The following is a 20,543-nucleotide window of genomic DNA, read 5'->3' as shown; positions in this document are numbered from 1 at the left end:
AAATTGCTAATCTGCATATTTTCCCAGTAACTCAATCAACAGTTGGAGACTTGGGAAATGCAACAAATTGTTCATGGTTTACAGCTAATTACCCATCAAGCCTTGTTGATACTCTTTCTTAAAAGTTCCTCGAAGTTATCTACTGTTTTCTGTTTTCAAGAATCTCAAAGTTAAACTGTATTTAATTAAAAAAAAGAAGGAAGAAAGAAGAAAAGAAACAAAAAGGCAAAGAAGGAAACAGAATGCTCATATTACCTTTATTCCACTGTTTGTTTTCCCACATCAGAAGGAATAGTTGGTAAAAAATAACACTAATTTTAATTTAAAAAACATATACATAGGTAAATACACATTAAATCCTCTGATGAAATCCTTTAGGGCATCGAACTGTGTATCCTCTATGATACTGAAATCTCTCCTCCTTGTTTAATCAGAGGTTAACTCCTTCTGAATGAACATGTCGTAAATATATGCTGAATTGTTTTAGTTTTTGTTCACTGCTATTCCAAATACTGAAACTACACAGCTGGTTAGTCTCTGGAACTCAAATACAAGAAAGTTCAAATAAGAGAGCTCAAATAAGTTGTTATTAATTAAGCAAATTAAGTAGTTGATCTCAAATTAATAGCTGACATTCTCATCAGTGAATTCTCTTATAAGTGGAATATATAATAGAAACATTCAATTAGAACCTTTATAAGAAAATCTGGCTGGATTTCTCCAGATAATGGCTGGCAAGAAGAGGGTTTACCTCTTTCTTGGGTTTATGAAAGTCACTGCAACTATTCCTGTCACTTTTCTGCCTTCTGCAAATTTTCCCACCTGCTGCTGTTCCTCAAAGGCAGCTCAAACCATGCAGGCTCCATACAATACCCACTTTCAGTAGAATAAATCTGAAATACTCTCTATTTTTATTGCTGTTGTTGTAGAAAAAAGAGAATTGATGAATAAGGCACTTATATTGCAATAAGAACCTCAAGAAAAGTCCAGAAAGAATCAAGTCAGTAACAACTCCAACTTTTAACATGATGATGGACAGACTTTGGGCTGATGATTTAGTGAAACAGGGCTTTCAGCTTTATCAATTCATGTATCTGCAACACACTTTCAGTAAACACTACTGAAGATAAACTTGAAGGGGCTGTCAAAAAGGTGAAAACTAGTAGTGTGCAGAGATAACCGGAAAACTGAACTCTTAATTTACTGAAGCAACCATGCAGTAAAAAGATGTTAAAGTGTCAGTATCCCTAACAAGGTGAGCGGTGGGGGGGTGGGGGAAGCAATTATTTCCAATTTGCGTCTTCGGAAACCAATTTTAATAATAATGAGAAGTAAATCTGAGGTGCATCTAAGAATTGTGAATGAGTCAAATTCCAAAATTAACCCTATTTGCCTCTGAGAAAAGGTATACAAAGCCTTCCTCAAAAATCTGGGTAGCTGGGCATGGTGGTTTACGCCTGTAATCTCAACACTTTGGGAGGCTGAGGCAGAAAGATCACTGAGGTCAGTTTGAGACCTGCCTAAGAAACAAAGCAAGAACCCGTCTCTACAAAAGAGTAAAAAAAATTAGCCAGGTGTGGTGGCTGTAGTCCCAGCTACTCGGGAGTTTATGGGGAGGACCACTTGAGCCTAGGAATTCAAGGTTGCCCTGAACTATGATTGTGCCACTGCCCTCCAGCCTGGGCCACAGAGTAAGACTCTGTCTCTACGAACAAACAAACAAACAAACAAACAAACAAACAAACCCCCCATAACTAGGTGGTTTCCAGGTTAGCAAGACTTGATTATATCCTTTACATGTGTAATATATATCTAACGAAATAAGATGTCAATCAAAAGCGGCCTGCCAAGGAGGCAGAGAAGAGTCAACATATGGGCAGGGCCAGCGGGAGATGGCCTGAGTTAGTGGGTAATGGACTGTGTAATTTCCAGGACCCCAGTAAAACTACCCTTACTGTGAAGTAGGTATGTTAGAGTCTCAGAGTCCGGTTTCACTAAATATGCCTTCCCATCTGCATCTACCTGATACCAGGTACTGCATGGACATCTATGATTCTGATTGGGTTTTCCACATAGGTTTACAGTATGTTGGTCATATGGAGTTACATAACTTGTTTTTTTCCTCATTGTAAGTGATCTGATAATGATGTGGTCTCCCATGTCTGTGTCTTAGCCTGTTTGGATGTTATAACAAAATACCATAAACTGAGTGGCTTATAAACAGAATAAATTTATTTCTCACAATTCCAGGAAGAAGGTGCCAGCAGAGCTGGTGTCTGGTAAGGGCTGGTTCCTTGGTTCATAGACAGTGCCTTCTCACTGTTTCCTTACGTGGTGGAAGGGGTGAGCTAGCTTTCTGGGGTTTCTTTTACAGAGGTACTAATCCCAACTATGAGGGCAAAGCCCTCATGACCTAATTACCTCACAAAGGCCCCACCTCCTAATATCATCATCTTGAGGGAGTTAAGATTTCAACATATGAATTTTGGGAAACACAAACATCTAGACCCTAACAGCCTGCCACCAAAAGTGAACGGTATCAACATGGGGACATGAGGATGGATGTCAGTCTTGTCGCTGCTCTAGGCCCCACCGCAGACTGAGAAAGAGACATGCTAGCTTTACATATCAGCCTTGCAAGCTCAGTTTGGATCTGCGTCTGAGAGATGACTTGGCTTTTCTGACAGCATTAGCAAAATCAGATTTCTCAGGATGTAAGATTGAAGGTCACAAGCTTCCCATTGTAACTTTTAGTCTTTCCCTTAGAGAGAGCCCTCTCAATGAGCCCAAGAGGTAAAAGAACCAGAACATTTCCATTTTAGAGAGAGAGACTGGCTGCTCACCAAATCTGCTGCTTCTTCTTTCTGTGCACATAGCTCTACTATGTTTTGTAGAGGCTCATGTGATTAGGTGGAGTCACAGGACTGAGTTCGAGCCAATGGTATGTGAATGAAAGTGACACATGCCACCTGCATCCCTGATCATAAAACCTCCCATGCATGAACCGCCATGCTATTTTTACACCCTGCTGGCAATGTCAATGTATAGGACAACAATGGAAGGTCAAAGTTGAAGTTAACAGAGCTGGCAGAAACCTGCAGAACTGTGTTAGCCTGAGACACCCCAGTCCAAACTACAATGGATTCTTGCTCACGTGAAAACTAAACATCTACTGCCTTAAGCCAAGGAAACACTGGGTTTCATTTGTTATAGCAGTTGGTCAACCTCATTAATACCCTATAGCAATGAAACAAAACGATCATTATAGTAGACACACACATTTTATTCTCAAGAAGTTGCTCAAGGTGAGAATATGTGAGTCTCACATATTCATATTCTCACATGAAAATCTCATGCTGTTTTCTTCTCACCTCCCCTCCAGTTCACACTGTCACTCTAATCCTTTGAACTGGCTCTTTTGACAGGTTTCCTCTCATTTTCTGTTATTACTTTTTTCTTACTGTCTTTCACATGGGTGGCACATGGTTCAAGAAAAAAACCTCAAAGATCAACTTCATTATAGAATAGTAATTATTATTATTATTATTTCTCCCATCAATCTCATTGGGCTTTACTCTTTGGAAACCTGTAGGCAAGCCTTGGGAAACTAATTAACAGTATATCAATTTTCAAACTCGGTATTCCAACCATGAAAGAATGAGAAGTCAGAAGTAAACACTACTGTAGGAAGGGTAATAGAGTTGAAATGCATTATTGTGTGTTCCTTACAGAAGACCAAAGAGCTCCTATTAACTTTCTTGTTAGTAGGAATGTGGTCATTCAGAACTGGAAGAAATAGTGAGTGTGGGAGTAATAAGAACATTTTGCATTAGGAATCTGCAAGAAGGGCAAGGGCAAGAAGAAGGAAGAAGACAGATAGCTCCAAGGTGGGAACAGGAGCCAGGGGGCTAGGTCTTGGCTCTGCGATTGAATTCTGGATGACCCTGGGTATTTCACTGCACCCTCATCAGGCTTCAGGAGGAAATGAGAGTATTATTACATGATCTCTAGAGTTTTAACAAGCTGTAATGAAATTACAAAATACAGAATAGTCCTATAACTGAATGTTTAAAATGACTTATTTTTAAACATCAGATCTAGAAAAAGTGTACGCGCCCATGTTACCAGAACACAGTTTGAGAACTAGGATGCGATAGACATATTTCTCAGTGAAACTCAAGACCTTAGGAGATATAAAAAGTATCAAGTTTACCAGAGGAATTTGGGAGAACTCCCTCATGATAAGCATAAATTAGACCCTGTGTCTTCTGAACTTGCCCCTGCTAATGGGCGTGTCTGTGGGACTACAGAACCATGTGTGTGCTGGGAGCCAGCCTCAAGATTCTCATCCTAGCTAAGCATCAGAATCACCCATATCAGTTTTCAGTGGCCACTGGTATACAGCAGGGGTCCTTCAACCTCTTTGATTATTCCTTTGCTCTAAAAAATTGAGGGGACTGGCACCTCGATATGTGTATATTATATTTATTTATTTATAAATCATATGCATGCACTACTTGTACTAACCTATTTTGTATATTAGAAAACATATGTATAAGAGTATTTAAATGAGATAGAAATGAATTAAGCTAGATTTAAATTAATTTTCATAAGTTTACTTACAGTGGTTTTTTTTTTTTTCTTTTCTTTTTTTTGGAGATAAGAGTCTCGCTCTGTCACCCAGGCTGGAGTGCAGTGGCTCACAGCAAGCTCCTCCCCCCGGGGTCACACCATTCTTCTGCCTCAGCCTCCCGAGTAGCTGGGACTACAGGCACCCGCCACCACACCCAGCTAATTTTTTGTATATTTTTTCAGTAGAGGCGGGGTTCACCGTGTTCGCCAGGATGGTCTCGATCTCCTGACCTTGTGATCTGCCCGCCTCGGCCTGCCAAAGTGCTGGTGAGCCACCGCGCCCGGCCTACAGTGGTCTGTTTTTTAACAGTAGTGACGTGATTCAATATGCTTCTGTACTTTTTGAAGACTTTTGTTGCATGCTTTGTGAAGGTGAGTTTTTGAAACTGATACTCTGGAAAAAGCTACCTCATAAAGAGACACAGATATGAATGAAAAAAAGAGATCGTTGGCTGCCCTTGGTAAAGTGTGGTATTCATTTTGTAACCCACCATTATGCCAAGGTTTTTGTTAAAATCTGGCTAATAAAATTTCTATATTCCTTAATGTTAATAAACTCGTCTAAAAACCTAAGTGAAAGGTGTCGTGTTTCTGTATTTAAAACAATTTCTAACTTGACTTATCTCTTAATCCGGAAGATTATTAACCATGTGAGAAATTATGATTCTGTAACTTTTAGGTGTTCTTTGAGAATTTTTAATAAGTGACACACTTAAATTATCTTTGTTAAGAACATCACAAATAGATAAAACATTTCCAAATTATCCACATCATGAATTTCTTTGAAAAAGCTCTTACTTTCATTATTAAAATGTTACCATTACCTTGAAGAGATAAATTGTTTATGTTTTTAAAATATTTTGCATGGTACCATAGTACTGACAATTATTTGTCACCACCACAAAGGTAAACAAACTTGAAGTACACTTTTTTTTTAAAAAAAGAAATTCTATTTAGCAATTCTCTTAAGTGTATTAGCTGGAGATATCTAGTGAATCCACAATAGTTGTTCATGGCTCCTGACATCTCTCAGGTATTGTAAATATGCCCATCATTTAAGATAATGTAACCCACTTAACTGGGGACATGGGGACATCAATAAGACAGGCATAAAATCAAGTGGAGAAGTAACGGGGCACTTTCAATCCCTTTGTATGCTGAAGTCCCCTTTCCCTTAAGAGACCTCAGAGGTGATCTCTCATGATTGGCTGACAAACGTGGCATGTGAAAGAACCACTGTTTCTGTACACTAAATAGTATAACTTAATAAGCGTTACTCCTTTTGGAAAAAAAAGAATATAAACAGAAGTTTCATTATTTTTTTCTTGCACTCCTTTGGATTATCTTTGTATAGTCACTGTGCACGTACACTTACTGGTTTAGAGTCTAGGCTTCTGGTTTCTTTTAGGTGTTTGGCTTTCAATCTGTGTAGTAACCTTGTTCTCAGTCTAGTATCTGTTTCTTTAAGTGTTCTCCACGGCCACCAGTTTTGGAATAGAGCAAATACAGAGTTCTGGGTCCTATCACAGATCTATTTACATTAGAATATCTGGGAATATGTGTTTTTAACAAGCTTCTAACGTGCTTCTTTTGCATACCACGGCATTACATGGAAAGCTTTGTGAGGAACAGCTATGTCTCCCTAATTCATTATATCACCAGTACCTAGGACAATGGAGGCAATAAACACTTGCTGAACTGAATTGCAATGAACATCGACTTCTCCGGAAGAGAAATTTGAGGGCTTAGTTGGAGGTAATTAGTCACTATTCATACCATCCATTTATTCATTATTGTAGGTACCCTGGAAATATCAAGCAATCAAACAGACAAAAAACATTGTCTTCATGGAGTTGATATAATGTCAGGGAAAGACAGACAATAGAAAATAATACAACACATCAGTAAACTACCTGCTATAGAGATGGGGGCAGGGTGGTCTGCAGAGTGATTAGGGTAAACTTCACTGAGAAGCCTGGATCTGAAGACTTAAAGGAGGATGAGCAATCAGCCAAGTGGTTATTCCTTTTGATAGGGACTGGAGGCCGGGAAATTCTGGGCAGAAGAGGGCAGGTCCCTGGTGAGGGACCCATCCTTGAACCTGGAACTGTGGCCCAAAGTGAGAACTTTACATCCCTGTTTTCCTGCTGGAAAGTTGCCTTTTCCAAAACCACCCATGGCCTGCCCCACCCCCCATCCTGTGCCAATAAAAAACCCTGTACCCATAAAAACCCCAGGCTCTGCCAGCAGAGAGGGGAGAAGAAGAGAAGAGGAGAAGGGGCTAGACATTGGAGACTATGGTTTGACGTCAAACAGGAGCTTGACTTCAGAGTTCGGACTGCCGGACTCCAGGGGAAGATCATCTTCCTGCTCCATCCCCTTCTCAGCTCCCCTTCCCACTGAGAGCCACTTTCATCAGCAATAAAATCCTCTGCATTCATCATCCTTCAATTCAGCCATGTGACCTGATTCTTCCGGATGCCAAACAAGAGCTCACCAAAAACAGTTCAGATACCACAGGTGTGGATGTGAAAGACTGTCACACTGACCCTCCACTGAGCTGTTAACACTTAAGCTGTCTGCATACAGCAAAGCTAAAAGAGCGCTGACTGTTAACTCCTTCTGGGGCTTCAGGGTTGGGGGTGGGGATGGGTACTCCCTGCTAGATGCTGCAGTGGGTGGGGCCTGCATGGAGTTGTGCTCCTTCAGGTGCCCAAAAGCACTCACCCCGGCTCCTGCATCCGCTTATCTGCATGCTCCCTCCCGCAAAGGGTTGAGTGCAACGGGTTCAAGTGAGTGGAGTTTGTCCCTGTTGGTGCCAAAGCAGCCAGCTAGCTCCAGAGAGGGCACTCCAGTTCCCACTGTGAACGGGTCAGGGAAAATTTCCTGCTTCATTCACACTTGCCACAAATCCTATTCATACATCTTTACGTGTTTCAACCAAGACTTCTGAAAGACGGTTCCAGGATGCTACTGGTACATAGTAGGAGCTTAGTATGTCTTGGCTAAATGAATAAAAAGAGTATTTTAGAGAAAGACATGGTATAGGGGAATGAAACTACAAAGTTCCTCTTCAAAACCATAAAAAACAACTATAAGTAAATAAAGATCTTTTCCAAATCATATTAAGACACTTGGAAAAATGTGTCACTATCAGCATACGAGGACCACATTCATGCATCAAATGTTAGAGACAAACTTCCTTCATAGTGCCATAGTGGCCTCTGTCTGGAGGAGCTTGGAGGCCCACCCACACATACGCAGTGGTCACTCCAGGTTCATGTGAATGGTCCAGTCACTACTGAGGTATAGAGAAAATCTTGCAGTGTGGAAAGCTAACTTACATTTCCCAATATGGTAATCATATTCCCAATATGGTAATCATATGCATGCTTGAACTGGATGAAATATACTTTAAAATTCTCCATGATAAAATGTTTTGTTTTTCTGGAGAGAGGGGACAGATATAATGTCAAAGCATGTATTTAAATAAAGTAACAGACTATCATAGTTATACAGTTTACTACTTGAATGTATTGACATTTCTTCCTAAAATCAATATACTTAACATTTTAAATTAGCAATATTATATTTACTGAGTTAATATACTTAAGAGGCAAAGAAAATATTTATGTGACCATAATTACTACATTTAAAAAAGTGATGGTTTTTTTCTGTTCTGTCAGTTTTAAGTTTATAATCTTTTTCATAATTTATGATTTGTAATTTTCAATTTCTTTAAATCATAACATTAAGATGACACAGAAACACTAAGTCCCTTTCTGAACAAACTATTTCATATATAATAAGAAAAATAAGTGATTAGCTAGTTAGTCACAGCACTTAGAGCTGGAAATGACTTTTAGAGATTATAGGCTAATTAAGGCCTTATCAGCCACCCATCACCCTTTAAAAAACAATTAATAAACCTGAATTTAAGGCAGCAAAAGGTTAAATGATTTCCCTGGGGGTAAAATAGCAAGTCAGCTGTAAAGGAGGGCAGCCACTTGATTCCTTGACCTCAGGGATATATCACAATCATTTCGCTATAATGCATTTTAATACTTTTCCATTTGGGGCTTCATAGAGACTTTCTGAACACACATGCCTAGGACCGATAGGTTTAAAGTGTTAAGTAGTCTATTTAAAATAAATATCTCTCTCCAATAACCTAGATTTTCCTTACCTGTAAGACATCAAATAAAAAGGAGATTGGTTTGTAGATTTTTCTTTGCTTACTGGGAAAACTTTGCTTAATGAGAACAAGTTAACCCATGGATTTTAGTCTCTTTTTTAGTTATTTAAGGTAATAAATAAAGGTGATGTAAAATAAATCACCATTCTAACGAATTAAGTTGTATTTCACTAAATGAATCTTGTCCTTCTAAAACATGCCGAGCAATCATTTCCACAAAGTTTCATTGCTCTCTCAAGCTGCCCCAAATAAAAACCTCTAAACTTCTCCACACTGACTTTAAAGATCTAAATAAACACATGCTTATTTTCAGCAAACATTGTTGCCATGAACAACTATTACACACAATAAATCTAAATAAAAATCACTGGATGAGATCCTTTTCACACAAAGAAAATATTTATGTTGAATAACAGCATGAAACATTATTATATAAATTAATGTCAAATAAAATTTTATTAAAGACTCCTTACACATTTCATGGACTTCTAATAATTAGTGTTTGCAAATATACAAGGTATTGAGGGTGATATAGTCATTCTTTGGGTCTCTGAGGGGGTCACCGAGCGACTCTGGATAAAGAACGGTCAGGCCCTGCCTGGTTGCTTACTTCAGCAACTTCTAGGAACTCTACTTCCTCTGTTTTCTCAAGCTGGCAATAATATCTCCCTGCAAATTCTTCAAAGCCCAGTTGGAATGCCTCTTTCCTCTAAGAAATTTTCTGACCATTTAAGTCTGAACTGATTATTCTTTCTGCAGTGGTGTCTGTTAAACTGAACTGAATCTTGCTAAAATAGACTCCAAAGGGTTCATTTAGATTATGCGGTCCAATTTCCTCATTCAAGAAATGAAGTGACTTGTCCAATAAACACAGCAGGATGAACTTCTCTCATACAGCAGACACTGGGTTGGTGCTCTTGGAGATCTAGTACCTGATGCAGTGGAGCTCTCAGTTTGGTAGATGAGAAAATTGAATGGTCTGCTTCCCTCGGGTTCAACTACACAGAGGAGCATGATGTTGACATAAAAGAAAGCAAAACTGACCAAGACTGCTGGTATACAGAAGGCAGCTAAGATTATTTCTTAAAAGATGAAAGTGAAAGAATTCAGAGTCGTGGCCGCAGTCTTCTTAAATCAAACAATAACTTACTGGCCTGACCATGTGACAGCCTAGAGGTGTGAATCAGTGAGTGTGCTTACCAAGGGAGAAATACATTTAAGACTACTTTGAACTTCTGGCCAAGAGTAAAAGTAGTTTATGATAAGAGAATGTCTTAATCATTGGCAAGAATCACCAAGAATCCCATAACCTTTCTGAAATTTCAAACTGTGATCTTAAAAATGAGTTTACTTTTTATCCATCAGGTAAGACTGCACAGGAAGAACAAACTAATAGGAAGCCCTTCTTAGCTCATCAACCACTCTCAGGCAGGTTCCCCTGATCCTGGCTCCAGTGATACTGGTCTTTCAGTTTCACCAACAGCCTAAGCTCTTTTCCACTTTGGAGCTTTTGCATTTGCTATTCCCTTTCCTGGAGGTTCTCCTCTCTATTCTTTGCCTGGTTGGTTCCTTTTCCTCCATTAGCTGCCACCTGAAATGGCACCTCCTCAGAAGGGCTTTTTGACCAACCTACCTAAATTAGGTCTTCTCTCAGCCCAGATTCTACCCTCACTTATTATTTTATTTTACATATATATATATGTATTTTTTAAATTTAGACAGAGTCTTGGTCTGTCACCCAGGCTGGAGTGCAGTGGCGCAATCTTGGCTCACTGCAACCTCCACCTCCCAAGTTCAGGTGATTCTCATGCCTCAGCCTCCCAAGTAGCTGAGATTACAGGCCCCTGCCACCACGCCTGGCTAATTTTTGTATTTTTAATAGAGACGGGGTTTCGCCATGTTGGCCAGGCTGGTCTCAAACTCCTGATGTCAAGTGATCTGCCTGCCTCTGCCTCCCAAAATGCTGGGATTACAGGCGTGAGCCACCACGCCTGGCCATATTATTACCTTATTTGCACCCTTTATAACACGTCATAATATGTAAGTACTTTCTTGCTTATTTGTATATTACAGTAAGAGCCATATATATATTTTTATTTACCATTATATCACCATGATTTAACCAGCCTGGTGCACAGAAGATATACAACAAGGACTGGTTAAATTAATGAATTCAAAATACTATAAAACTAATTGAAAATTATTTAAGGCCCCTAGGAAAACCTTAAGGTATTTTGAGAAACACATGATTCTATATTATGAAATGTCTGAAAGCAATAAATAATAAATTTCAAATACTGGTTTAATAAAGATTTTCATATTATTCCTTACAAATCTTTGTTTTAGAGCACAGCATTTACTCAGAAGTAAAACTTAACTATTTTAAAAATGCTAATTTATGTCAAAAAGTCTTTATTTCTGACCAGATGTGAAAATACACCTAATTAGTCACTAAATACCTAATATCAACTGTAATAAACATCCAACTGGTTGTGATTTAGTGATAGAAAAGAAAAAGGAAATAATAGTCACACATCTCAGAAACAAAGAAAAAACAGCTTTTGTTATGTCACAAACAGAATAAACACAAAAACAAATAATTCAAAGAATGGCAGTTTTCTAAGAAATGCTCCAGTTTTGGAAGACAGAAAAAAAGAAAAAAAAAAAAGAATGAAAATAGGAGTAATGCAAACAATCTTGCTGTAACATAAAATTATCACAAAAAATTGGATTAGTAACATACCAGAAAATCTGAATAGACCCTCTGCTAGAAGCATTATGAAAAGTAAATAAATGGATATAGTGCATCATCCTCAAAGAGTCACTATACTTGGTTTTTAGATTCCTTATTGCTCAGAAAGAAAAAGATTACAATGGCATTAAGGAACATTTTCTAAAATTGCCACCTGACTGGCAGCAGGCTTAGATCTATCCACTGCTTTTCAATTTTGATATGACATTTTACCAATGTTATTTATTTGATATTGACAAAAATGTTGTACATATAGTGAGATTTCTTGGAATTAAATGAGTAAAAATTTAAGTACCTATATACAATTTGAAATTTGAAATTCAGACTTTTTATAATTTAAAAAGACAAAATTTAATATAACCCCAAACAAGAACCAAATCAGAACTGGCCAAGCATTGTACATTGTACATTATATTTTTATAGTGTGTTTCTGTGTACAAGAATGACTATGAAATTAAATTGTCTTATTTCTAGAAATTTTCTTCTATAAACAGTAACAGTTAATGCTAAAAGGACTGCTTGCAAAGTTACTCGAAATATTTTTTCCCGAATATTCTAGTCTTCAAAACAAACGGTAGCTGTCAAATTCTTACTGCATAATCTAAAATGGTAATCCATGTACTGTATTTCATTTGTAATAAGTCTTTATGATAAGGTTAACACTTCAACACACAACACAAATAAGAGAACACCAAAAAATGAAAATTACTTTGCTTATGTTTCTGTATTAGAATTTTATTTGCTAAAGGGTAAAAACAGATTTGCAAAATTCACAGTTAACTTAAAACAATAGTTTTAAACCTTTTTTCCTAGCCCTTACTGCCTTCAGGAAGGAAAGAACATCTGGTTATTTAAGGAACACAATATGTTCACATTTTCTATGACTTTTATTTCTAATTGGGTTTTAAAATTTTTTTTGCATGTGAACAACTAGCTAGAACAATGTTTTTTAATCACTTCATATTTTTCAGATTGTCCTCCTTCTATCCCTCTAACTTCATTTTGTGGATTGTTTTTGGAAATCTGCTCAGTAGTTCTAATATGATAAAGACAAGAAAATGAGAATTAGGGCTGTGGTCTGAAGAGCGAAGTATAGAAGTTGTATTTACCATGTGCAGAGTATAGGATGCTAAAAACAGATATTTGATAACCAGTCTTCATAAGGCATACATTTTTAAAAACTTCAACTAGTTCCTGGGCCACTTACATATATGGCAGTTTCATTTATTACAGATGAGGAATTTGTATGAGAAATATGTAAGTAGAAGTCCAATATTTTTAAAACTAATAAAGTCACAGTTCCTGCATGGAAAGGTGGTCTGAAGATGGGTCGTTGCTGGTCTGCCACTAAAAAGCTGTGTGACCTTGAATAAGTCTCTAAGCTTCATCTTTATTCTCACTTTTTCATCTATGAAAGGAGAAGTTGGATAAGACTGTCTAGGTTCTTTGCAGTTCTAAAACTCTGACAGCCTAAGGGAATTAAATTAACTAGATTCTTTGCTATGTCTTCTGTATTCCGTAATATATGATGGTAGTAACAGGATTTTAAATAATTCTGATATATAGCAAATTAAGGAACTAGATGCTCTTTACGTTCAAGTTGTATAATTAATTCACTATCTTGATAAAAATGGCAGCTGAAAAATATACCATTGGCTATGGCTTTTGTGGAATGTTCCAGAAATATGCTAGATGACGTCCAACTAGATTAGAGTCAGTGTGGTGAACTGGAATGAGGCATGGCATTTGAATCAGAAATCAATTCTATCACTATTTCCTTTATACCAAGATATGCAGGACACAAAGCTGAGTGCTAAAAAATGAGCAGGATCCAGTCCTAAGGCGTAGTAACTGACAAAACACACATGCATATAGATAAAATACGCAGTGCCGTGGGTACTCAAAAGGGAGGACATGTCCTATCTGAACCTGAAAATTGTTTCATGGGGAATGTAGAACAGATGCCAGGAATCCGAGGAGGGAATGAAAAGACAGAACAGTCATGATGCCACTCTAGCTGGCTTGGGAGCTTATAAGCTTTTTGACCTTGGGAAAGTCACATAAACTTAATCTCTCCCTACTGAAAAAACTGAGGAAAGATAACCTGCTCTGCCTACTTCATAGGGTTGTTGATTAATGTCAGAGTGCTTGGAAAACTATGAAGGAGTATGATCCTATTATTATAGTTTTTAGGCCTACTTTTTTCAGTCTATTCAAATAAGAAATCTTTCCACAGTAAAGGCTATCTCTAACATAAAACAATTAGAACTTTATGTCTCAAGCTATACTTGCAGAATGTATTCTCAACTAAGCAATTTAGGGATGACGGTAGGACAAAGTGCTTTTCTGAAGGTTGACAATGAACCTACTAAGGCTCAGAGTTCCTTGTTTATTTTTATTTTACTGAACTGTTAGCAGCATTCAACACTATAGTCATATGAAACTAGGAAATGGGAAAATATGCTTTCATGTCTCAAATCTCATCTTTCTACTAGTTAATTTCATTGAGAATTGTGTGTTTAAATACTTACTCTGATCTATGTGACTCAGGAATGATTACAGTATTGTGAGTGTTTCACTGTTGCTATTAATAGAAAACATTTAAAGCACTATGACGTGTGAATTTTCAGAGGCTATAGGCAGGGGTACTAGTACCATCTTTCCCTCTTTTTTCCTCCCTTAGCATAAATGGCCTCTTTTATGACTTTATAATTGACAATTAACAACACTGAAAACTCTGTCCACTTGTGGATTTCTATAATATAGATAAATTTACTGTTTTTCTCACTTTACTTTTGCAGCACTGGGTTGGACCTTGTTAGTTCATTGTAATGGCGGCAGGAAGCAGATGAATCCTAAGTAGACAGGGATGGGTTCCCGGTGAAACCTGACCTTCAAGTCAAAGACAGTTTAAAGCCTAGCTACAAGTCCCGGGGTAAATCCATGGACTGGTTTGAAAACCTGTCTTCCTGTTTTGCGTGCTTTTCTCTGATTGAACCCAACCCTTCACATATTTTACATACACCTACCCTTTCCTAATTGGTTTTTTACACTGTTGTGCCCACCTCTAAGTGGTGCCTTTGTTTGAGCCTTTTTTTGCATACTCACAAACCAATCAGCACACACTTCCTATTCTGAGCCCATAAAAGCCCTGGACCTAGCCACATGGAGAGAAACCACCCAGCGTTGGGTAGAGGACCACCCTTGCATCCCTTCTCCACTGAAAGCTGTTTCACCATCAATAAATATTTTCTCCACCCTCCTCACCCTTCAATTGTCAGCATGATCTTGCTCTTGGATGCAGGACCAGAACTCAGGATCCACTGAACATGGGTACACCGAAGGCTGTAACAACTGTGGTCCTCTGCCCTCTGCTGGCAGAGGGTAGTGACTCCATGTGATGGGAAGCAGCAGCAAGGCTGAACCAGCCCTGGAGCCATGAGCCAGAGTGAGGCAAGGGGCTGACAGAGCTGTTAACACGCTGCTGTCCACTGGGCTGCAGACAGTAGGACTAAAATAGCTAATCAGCATGCTGTAACATCCCCTCTGGGGCTTCAGGGTTGTGGGCACTGCTGCCTGGACACCACTGTGTTCATGATGCCAGTCTACCGCCGGAGTGGTTTGTAACACACCTGGTCCAGCTGCAAGCCCCGCATGGAGCCCAAGTCTGTGATGGCACTCAGAACAGCTAGCTGGACCCTGCACTCACTTGCTCACGTACCGCCTCCCATTGGCAGCTGAGCACACACTCACAGCAGCCACAGGATCTGGGCTGGTGTGCAAACCAGGCATGGTCCAGTGGGCCGAGTGGATGGGGTGCCTCCTACGGCAGGCCCAGGGCTGAATGAGGCTCTGGGTGGGAACGTCGCTGGCCGTGGAGGTCCCCAGCTGGCAGACTGACTGAGAGAGATCCTGCATCAATTCAAAGTCAGTTCTTGACCATCCTGGCCAACACAGTGAAACCCCATCTCTACTAAAAATACAAAAATTAGCTGAATGTGATGGTGGGCACCTATAGTCCCAGCTACTCAGAAAGTTGAGGAAGGAGAATCGCTTGAACCTGGGAGGCAGAGCTTGCAGTGAGCCAAGATCGTGCCACTGCACTCCAGCCTGGGCGACAGAGCGACACTCCGTCTCCAAAAAAAAAAAAAGAAAAAGTCAATTCTTCAAAGACAAAGGATGTTCTGCTTAAGCAGGTCATCAGAGACAATTTAATTCAACCTCCAAATATTACAAAAGAGAAGCCCAAGGCTCAGCAAGCATGATTTTTCCAAAATAATGAAGATGTTGGTAGCAGAGCCAAGGTTTGACCCAAGGTCCCAATTCCTAACTCAGGTTCCTTGCAGAACACTACACTGCCACAGACCCATATTAACATGTGTGTCAAGTGACTTTAGTTACTACTTAAAATCTGTAAAATGATGTTCATGGGTCAGCCATGTATACACTTAACTATATCTACCACTTTGCTGGGTTAGCCATCTGAAAGCCCCTTTTTAAAGGCTACACAGCTTTCTTTACTTTTCCCATAGATATCGTCATTCCGTGAACTTATTCTACTGAGCCTTTTAAACATGACTCCCTCATCATGCCCAATTTTTTATGTCTCAGGAATATCAGTTTAAGGTCATTGTACTGATCATGTTTTTACTTGATAAGACTCTGAATGTGAAGGTGGGGAATTCCCTTTTTTAGATACCCTATTATTTTTTTCTCTTAAACCTTAAAGAATCTATATTTTAATGCTTGTAGAATTTGCTTCATTATATGTACACAACTTTATTGAGATAGAAAGTACTCCATTAAAATCATACTAATATGAAAGGGCATTTAGGTTCCTCTAACAAACACTGATGAACTTAGAATAAACAATTCTGAAGCTGGATAAGTGAGTGATTCACAGAAATATCAACCACATTTAGCTAGGGAAAAATTACCAAGATCGATAGGTTTTGAAAACATATTCATTTCTTCCTTCAATTAAAACAAACAAATCATGCAAGTAGAAAATTCAAATTGCTATTTTAGCAATGTTTTCCACTCTGTATGATTCTAAAAATTCCTAACGCTAAGCTGATAGAATTTTCCATAAGTTTGTAGATCAAAACTCGTATCTCATTGACCAGTAACCTCATTCTTTAATCTTATTTTACAGATATTTTGTCATCTTGTGGGGTTTTTTTTGGGGGGTAGGGAGTATATAGTCACACAACTTACAAATACATATGTACATAAAATATAAATATGGAACTTTCAATTTTCATAGTCAGATTCGTAAGCCTTACCAGAAAAAAGTATGCTTCCTTATGCATCAGAGAAATAATGGATTATATTTCTGATGCTTAATGAAACTGCTTTGTGTAAGAAAAATGATATGAAAGTTCATAAATTTACAGAACAGATATAGGCATAAGGAAGTAAATTCTTTTAAATCAATCAAAGAATAAAGGATATACTAAAAGGTTGAAGTCAACAACCAAGGAAAGGACAGAAATCCTTTAGATTCTAAATTTACATTAAACTTGGAGGCCCCAGTTGATAAGACAGAGCTTTGGCAATGGAACCCACAGACAGACTGACTGACTCAGAGACAGTTAGACAACTGCCAACATGACTGTTGGGAGGGTTGCCAAAGAGCCAAAGGCTGGGATTACCATCCAATGCCTGGCATTCTGATATTCGTGTTTGAAGCTTTCTCTCTTATACTTCTTCCAATATTTTTGTTTGGCTCAAAAGTAGCAAGGATTCACAGATTTTTTTAGATCATTAAATGTTCTTATTTTCAAGAAATATAACATTAGTTGTAAAAGAGCACACTTTTTCTCCAAAGTGTAAAGAAAATTTTGGTGAATTGCTTTACGCTCAAATAGAGAATTCAGTGTTAAAAGTCTGTTTAAATCTTTATTTTATTACTCTTAACCCCTCAAATAAGAAATATTAATACATATCATAATATAAAATAATTTAGTGTTTCATTGTATCCACTCTTATGGAACTAGTCCTTTATATAAAGCTACTTTCTTGATCTTCATATGGCCCCCAAGGTTCTACTTGGATAAATAAACCCCTGTGTGGGGTACCAATGACAATATAGTTTGGCTATAAGGAGTGGTAGTTTCTCAACTATTTCCTTGACTTGTGAGGAAGGGAAAAGCATAGAACAGCCTTCTGTGGGAAAAGAGACATGTGTTCCAGTTTCTTATGGCAAGGTCCACTTAATTTGCCTGCTGAGTTGCTGGCCAATGAGGTATGTGAGTTTTGGCCTACAACTTTAGGCAAATGCTACCATTAGGCAATTCATCAACTATTAGGCAAACTCCACATTCGGAATTCTTAGACTCTACACAGAGAAGTCTATTTTTCACCCAACTTAAAATTATGTATATCCTACTGGGGAAGCTTACCTTTGGGTCTCTAAGGAACAGAGCCTTAAGAATCAGTGAGTGTACATCCCCGATGAATGGGTAATGCATCAGAAGGCCGAGACAGGTCTGGTAGTTACTAGAGATCACTAAATAAGAGGAAAAAATAATTCAGATGCAATACTATAAGATACTCTGCAGTGCTGAGAATATAAAAACTAACAACTCAGAGTCAATGAAAGCAAACCAATAACTCAACTGATTTGATAAAAGGAAGTAGAAAGAAGGGATCTTTACCAAATTGCCTTTGAAGGAACACATTGTATTGTTAACTGCAATCTAACGTATTAGCACTTATCCTCAGGGGGTGTTGGAAAGAAGAACTTCATATACAGGTATGTGTACATCTGCAACATAAATTCTCAGAACCATGTATATTTATTGCCATTTACATGGCTGTGTTTAAGTGTCTCCTGTTTTTCTACTTAGAAATTAGTAATAAAAGTCGTATGAATGAAAAAGAACCAGTTTGAGATTTCCATGAAACAATATTTACCTTGATTATTATATATTATAACTTGTTACATTTTTTTCTTTTGTATGGGTAAATATTATATAATTCAAAACTAAAGAAAGTAGAATTTCTACTAATTATTTGTTTTTCTAAAGGTAACGAGATTTAGGGAGAGAATATCTAAGCAGCATTTCTTGGAGGAAAAGTGTCAAAATTGTCATAGGTTAAGTCTAAATGTGTTCTGCAGCCTGTCATTTAATTTTTTTTCAAATCAACCTAATTATGGGTGTAACTATGAAACACATCTTTTCAGGCAGGTGTATGTAAACTACTTTACTTCTTGGCAATCTTATCTGCCACTGCTGTCACAGTCAGGCCCATTAACAATGCTTGCTTTGTGAACCACACTGACTGCCTCCACAGCACTGATTGTGAAGAAACTTTACAGTTTTAACTTCTGTGGTTGCAACTGAAGCCTTTTCATTAATCAGTTACTTGAAAAATGTTCCATAAGAAAACAACTGTGATTCAATAGAAACAACATCAACAACTAGAAGTTATAATTAGAAATATCTTTGATTTTTAGATTATTTTTTCTTCTGCTGTTGGAATACTATTTCTTGCTATAACTTTCTACTGTTCCCCCTCCTATGAGCACTATGGGGAAAGGAGACAGGACTGGGCAAAATGAATAATTATAATCTATGTAAGGAACCACTTTATCATCTTCATTTCCATTGCTGCTATGACAGCTTGTAATTTCATACATCTGCTTTCATTTGTAAAGCACTCACTTATCCTACCCTTTCTGTATCTGTTCAGACTCTTATTTGTTCATTTTTTCATATTTACCTTCAGTTACCTGCTGTCCTTTTTTTCTCTAGAAATTCAAAAAGCTAAGATACTGAGAATAGCATAATGGTTTTATGTACAGATTTCTTTGAGATCTAGCAAGTAATTAAGACTTAATCAATTCACCTTATAACTCAAAAAGTAATTATACATTAGTAATTGACCAAGAAAGAATTCTTACATATTTTGTAAAGAGGCAGGAAAGTTTTGTGGAAAAGTTTTTGATCTCATGACACAGAGATGTAGGTTTGAATCCGGGGCTTTATCTGAACCTTTCATCAAGTTGCCTTAAGATTAAATGATATAATCTATGAGACTGATTTATAGCAGCTGTTTAAAACCAGTTCAGGTAACCTCTGTGAGCTTAAGTTTAGTCACTTGGAAAACAACTTTTTGATTGAAAAAATTTATTTGACTGCTTCATTCAACCCAATAATTATTTGCTGAGTACCTCATTCACGACAGGCCCTATGCTAGGGGAGCACGTAGAGATAAACAAAACTGAGTCCTTACTCTGGAGAAAATTACAGCACAGAAGGGCAGATGTGTAATACTAAGCCGCTATTACTACTAACACGACTAAGCTAACAGTGAATTATTAAAGCTTTCTGTAGCCAGGCCACATGCTAAGAACTTTACCTACATTATCTCAATTAATTTTTATGACATTCTTATAGAGGGACAATTATTATCTTTGTTTTACAGATGCAAATATTGATACTTGGAGAAGTTAAGTCACTTGCACAAGTTACCAGTGATTCCCTAGGAGGGCAAGATTGGAAACCCAAAAGTCTAGCTGCAGAGTCTGTACTCTATTACAAGACATTTGTTTTGAAAGGCCATTGTTTCGAAAATCAAGAGACATCATGGATGCATACTATAAAGTATTACTACTATTCTAGTGAAGCAGTTTTAACTATACTAGAAGATCAGCATAACCCAGTCTCCAGAAAAGCTTGATTGATTGATTAATCATTTATTTATTTATTTACTGTTTTTTTAAGAGACAGGGTCTTGCTCTGTCACCCAGGCTACAGTGCAGTGGCATGATCACAGCTCACTGCAGTCTCAAACTCCTGGGCTCATGCAATCCTCCTGCCCCAAGCTAGGACGGACTACAGAAGCATACTGCCATGCCTGGCTAGTTTTTAAGTTTTTTGAAGAGACAAGCTCTTGCTATGTTGTCAGACTGGTCTTGAACTCCTATAGAACAGACTGATTTAGATATAAATATAT

General features: G+C 37.9%; 1 protein-coding gene across 3 annotated transcripts in view; it reads right to left on the bottom strand.

Moving 5' to 3' along the window:
• Nucleotides 1-20,543, bottom strand: part of TBC1D5 (TBC1 domain family, member 5) — a 500,189-nt gene that overhangs the window by 125,483 nt on the left and 354,163 nt on the right. For all 3 annotated transcript variants that reach the window (XM_011977919.1, XM_011977920.1, XM_011977921.1), the window contains one exon: nucleotides 17,984-18,090. In XM_011977919.1, the coding sequence (XP_011833309.1) occupies nucleotides 17,984-18,090 (107 nt within the window). The remainder of the gene's footprint in view (nucleotides 1-17,983; nucleotides 18,091-20,543) is intronic.

Source organism: Mandrillus leucophaeus, unplaced genomic scaffold (assembly GCF_000951045.1).
Source record: "Mandrillus leucophaeus isolate KB7577 unplaced genomic scaffold, Mleu.le_1.0 Scaffold186, whole genome shotgun sequence".
In the NCBI taxonomy this organism is placed as follows: Eukaryota; Metazoa; Chordata; class Mammalia; order Primates; family Cercopithecidae; genus Mandrillus; species Mandrillus leucophaeus.
This window is presented reverse-complemented; position numbering and strand designations above follow the sequence as displayed.